Source organism: Hakea prostrata, chromosome 3 (assembly GCF_041222555.1).
Source record: "Hakea prostrata isolate BN-2017 chromosome 3, UWA_Hpros_2, whole genome shotgun sequence".
Taxonomy (NCBI): Eukaryota; Viridiplantae; Streptophyta; class Magnoliopsida; order Proteales; family Proteaceae; genus Hakea; species Hakea prostrata.
Genome location: NC_142602.1, coordinates 52,123,521 through 52,127,864, shown reverse-complemented (window position 1 = coordinate 52,127,864; position 4,344 = coordinate 52,123,521). Strand labels below are relative to the sequence as shown.

Below are 4,344 nucleotides of genomic sequence, written 5' to 3'. Positions count from 1 at the left end.
TACAACCAAGTCTGTCCCTATTCACAAGTTTATGGAAGCTTTGAGCTTATTGAAAATTCAGGGTTAGTATTTCTTTTTATTTGAGTTAGTGCATGGGTATAGTCTCTAGTCTTGAATCTTAGGTTGCTTGCTTTTAACCAAAGGTGGAGTATGTTATAATGCGATTTAAATACATGTGCATCGTTGTAAATGCATATTTGACATTTTGTTAGCATTAGAGTTTAGAGGCATAATTGTCTATTTCCAGGTTCAATTGGTTAGTCTTCTTCCTCTATCTTTTGAATTGCTGAAACTCTCAATTGCTACAATTATTGTTGTTATGCTCTCGTATTTCTGGAGCTTTTATGCTTCTTGAGTCTCTCTAGGTTTATGCATTATGATCCTTGTAGAGAAAGCTCTGTGAAGAATGTATTGAGAATGTACTTTGTTTGATCTATAGTGGAAGACTAGAGGTTCTACCCCTACTTTGGGTCTGGATCAAAAGATCCAAACCAAGTTAAAATCCATGTGTTCATTGTGTGTGATTAGTTCACTAATTTTTATTTCGTGAATCTGAGATGTTCGACTGAATCAAGAAGGAAGAACATGGGATTTCTTCTATAGCTAGAGTGGGAGAATGAACAGACAAGTTTCTTTAAATTAAGGACTTTGTTTGTTTTTTTACCACCCACTTTTTTTAAAGTAAGTTTGTGAAGCCCACATATTTTACTTTTCCCTACACTTTTCTTTTATTTACCTTTTCATTCCCTTACCCGACTTTATATGGGTCCCTTATGTTTACCTATTCCACCCATTTTTATCTTGCAAGCAAAGGGTCACTAACAATATATTCTTTGTTTGTAAGAGAAAATGGGGTGGTAAAGACAAAAATGTAGGATCTATTAATAGTGTGGAAGGGGAACAAGAAATGGAAACAAAAAGATTTTATAAAAAAGTTGAAGATGTGGTTCCCATGTCAAACAAAATAATATGTCATTTTCATTCACCCACGTTAACATGGGTCTCATATTTTTAACTACTCCCCTTCCTTGTGGTAGTGATGCAAGGATAAATATACATTAAGGGAATTTTATTAAAATGGATATGTTTAGCAACCTTAAGAACCATAAAGATCAGCATTTCACTTTTAAGCTTTAGTTTTTGTCATTTAGTTCTCATTCTCCTTTATGAAATCATCTTATGGTGATGGTTAATTAACAAAACAGCAAACAGGCCACAATTAACATATTTTTTTGGTGGATAAACTATTATTTTAATCTTTGAATTAGTATCACACAACTTCCACTTCTTTTTCTGTTCATATGCATTTGTCTAATTTGTTTGATGACTCACTCTTCCCATGAAAGAACTCTAGTTCTACAAAAGGCAAATATTGATTCATAACTCAAGTTTGTACATTTGGATCATTATAACAAAATAAAACTAAGATTACCATCTCAAAGAAGAAAGACCAGGACAAAGAACAACCTACCATGTTGTGTGTTACTTTTGAATGAGTCTGGATCATCCAATCTGTCTGGCGGCAATTGGATGGGTGATGCATGGATGGATTTAGTTATAACCAGTGAATCTTGCAGATGCTTTAAGGGCCTGTTTGGTTACATGAGTCTGGAGATTTCAAATATTTAGAGATTTCAAATCTATAGACTTCAAATCTATGGAGTTATAATTTATAAAATTAAGTGTTTGGTTGTGGAATGAAATCTGTGAATTCATCCTAAAAATTTATTTGATCGACATGATTTTTGTGAATGTATAATTGTATAGCTTTTTTGAAATCTCTGGATTTCACCCCTTACCCATAAATTTACAGATTCACCTTTTTACACTAAAAACGTGAATCTGTAGATTTCATGAATCTAGAGATTTTTACAACCAAACAGGTATAATTCTCAGATTCATGAATCCAGAGATTTGAAATCTCTAGATTCATGTAACCAAACAGGCCCTAAACTAGTCACTTACATTATAAACCCACCTTGAACTGACGGTTCAATCGTTTTGATATAAGACCACTTGAGATTGGATGGGCTTCGACCACTACCGCTGTGATAATGTAAGGGGTGAGATTAATTTTAAAGGTACCTCATGGAGTGTGCATTAAAATTTTCCTTTTTCTGATTTTTTTCTTTCGTCCAAACCTTTTTGTGAAAGTTAGCTTTGCTGTGGATTTTGTTGTCGTATGCATGTAACCAATGAACAAAAGTTTCCAATACAATTCCCATGAAAATAAGGTCTTTCAATTTGATAACAATGGCAAGAAACAAACCCCCTACGTCTCTGCAACCATGTCATGCTCTAAATTACTGCTTTTACAAGCGAATTCAAGTGAGCACCGCAGCCCTCATCAAACAGTAGCAGGGATAGATTAGGCAAATTAGATCGCAAGAACAAGGCCTGGAACGTCTTTCCCGATGGCCTTAGAGAGCTTGCTCTGCCACAGTTGCTGCCACTTGAAAGATGCCGTGGACGGTGAAGAAGATGAAGATGTGGGTAAGAATTGATCGGTGTTCTTGACGATGCGAGTCACAGTGAGGGATGTATTGAAGTACTCACGAACTTGAGTGATTATCCCATCATGGGTCACCGTCCAAGCATGAACCCACGAAAGAGAAAGTTTCGGATCTGTGCCTTCAACGAGAACGGTAGAGCCAATAGCTGTGAAGGTAAGAGGTAAGAAAACGAAAGGCTTGTCTGAAGAGACACCAGTGAGCAATCGCATCATATGTTGGTGTGAAGGTGGACCATGGAACCACCATTCAATGTCTGGTGCAAGCAGGCGCTGCACCGTGGCTACGTCTTTGGTGTTTAAAGCTTCATATAGGGCTTGAACCACACCTATACTGGTGGGTTCTGATCCTTCTTGCTCCAGAATTTCTACTGATTTAGCCATTTCTGGAATAGGTACAGTAAAATGAGAAGAACTGTGAAAGAGGATTTTCGAAGAGAAGAGAAAACAGCGGAAACAAAGGAAGGAACAAACGAGAAACCTCTATCAAGCTCAAGAGAGTCAGAAGATACAAGGAGAAACCAAATGAACTAAGAGAGACAGGAGGAAAAGAAGGATAGAATTGAGTAGTTGCGTTGGCCTTATATAGATTTTTGAGGAAAAGGTGATGTGGGATTCTCCAAATTGAATAAAATGAGAGATGGACCCAAGACTACTGACGTAGATCGCACTCTGAGACTGAAAGCATTTGTTAAATATTTCTATTTTTGAGCAGCCGTGGCATTAAAAACAAAGGAAGAGATCAAACAAGATGACCAAAATTGGTTCCGGAGAGCTGCCTGATGTGAGACTCGGAAGGTTTTTGTTCAATCTCAAACTGCTTTCTCCTTTAAAATATGCTTCATGGCATTAATCTACCAGAAAAACTGTTCCCAGCAGTGCACGGTTCAGATTCAATTTGGGGCCAGAACAAATCTAAACCATTGAATAAACATTTCACTCAATGGTCCATATTTGCTCTAGACCCCAAATTGACTCCATTTGCTACGCTGACTGCCTGACTCTAGTGTGAAGTGAGCGTAATCACTCTATTTGCTACATTAGGATAGAGTGATTTCACTTCGGTTATTGCACTAAACAATTCAATGTGACTTTAGGCCACCGGATTGTGCATCTCAGTTGAGATTTTGATCTCGACCACTCATTTCTCAACCGTCAAGATTTGAAATCTCGACCGAGATCTTTATCCAACATCCCACGATGTCTTGCTGAATGGTTCAGCCATGCAAAATCAATGATAGAGGCTTAAGTGACCCTAGCCCTAACTCTGACCTTGACTCTAACCCTAACCATAAAACAATAAAATAATGCATAATTTGATTATATTGCCATACTCTTACCAAAATAACCTATGAGATGGTAGGGTCGACCGAGCTAGATTGGTCCTAGTTAAAAACTCAACATTGATCCAATCTTGAATTGGCCCTAACCGGTTATAGGGCAAGAATTTTGAGCTTGAACCTTGTTAGGGCTTAGTACAAGCCAAAGCAAGTTCAGACTATTAGGGTCAAACTTGCATCTCTTCTTGTGAGATTGAAAGCTTTTAAATTTTTTAAAACTTAATCTACACACAAAAGCATGTCAAGTATCAGAAATGGGTGTTAGAAGAATATTATATATCTTAAAAATATTATCTTGTGCCAAAAATTTGCATAAAGATGGATTTTTTTCTGGTGGAAAAGTTTATTTATCTTATGTTGGGAGTTGGCCAAACAAAGCTCTAATAACTAATCAAAGGTACTACAAGGCCATTCAGTCGGGCACGAAACCAAGAGGGCCAACCTGGCTTGGTAATTCGTTGCGGTATTGGACTTCCTAGAAACATATATAAATGG

The 4,344-nt window shown here is 37.1% G+C and overlaps 1 protein-coding gene across 1 annotated transcript; it reads right to left on the bottom strand.

Annotated features, from left to right (window-relative positions):
- Nucleotides 1-2,377: 2,377 nt before the first annotated feature.
- Nucleotides 2,378-2,893, bottom strand: LOC149022450 (wound-induced protein 1-like). Its single transcript, XM_089147629.1, has one exon. The coding sequence runs from the start codon at nt 2,891-2,893 to the stop codon at nt 2,378-2,380; it is 516 nt and encodes a 171-aa protein (XP_089003755.1).
- Nucleotides 2,894-4,344: the final 1,451 nt, after the last annotated feature.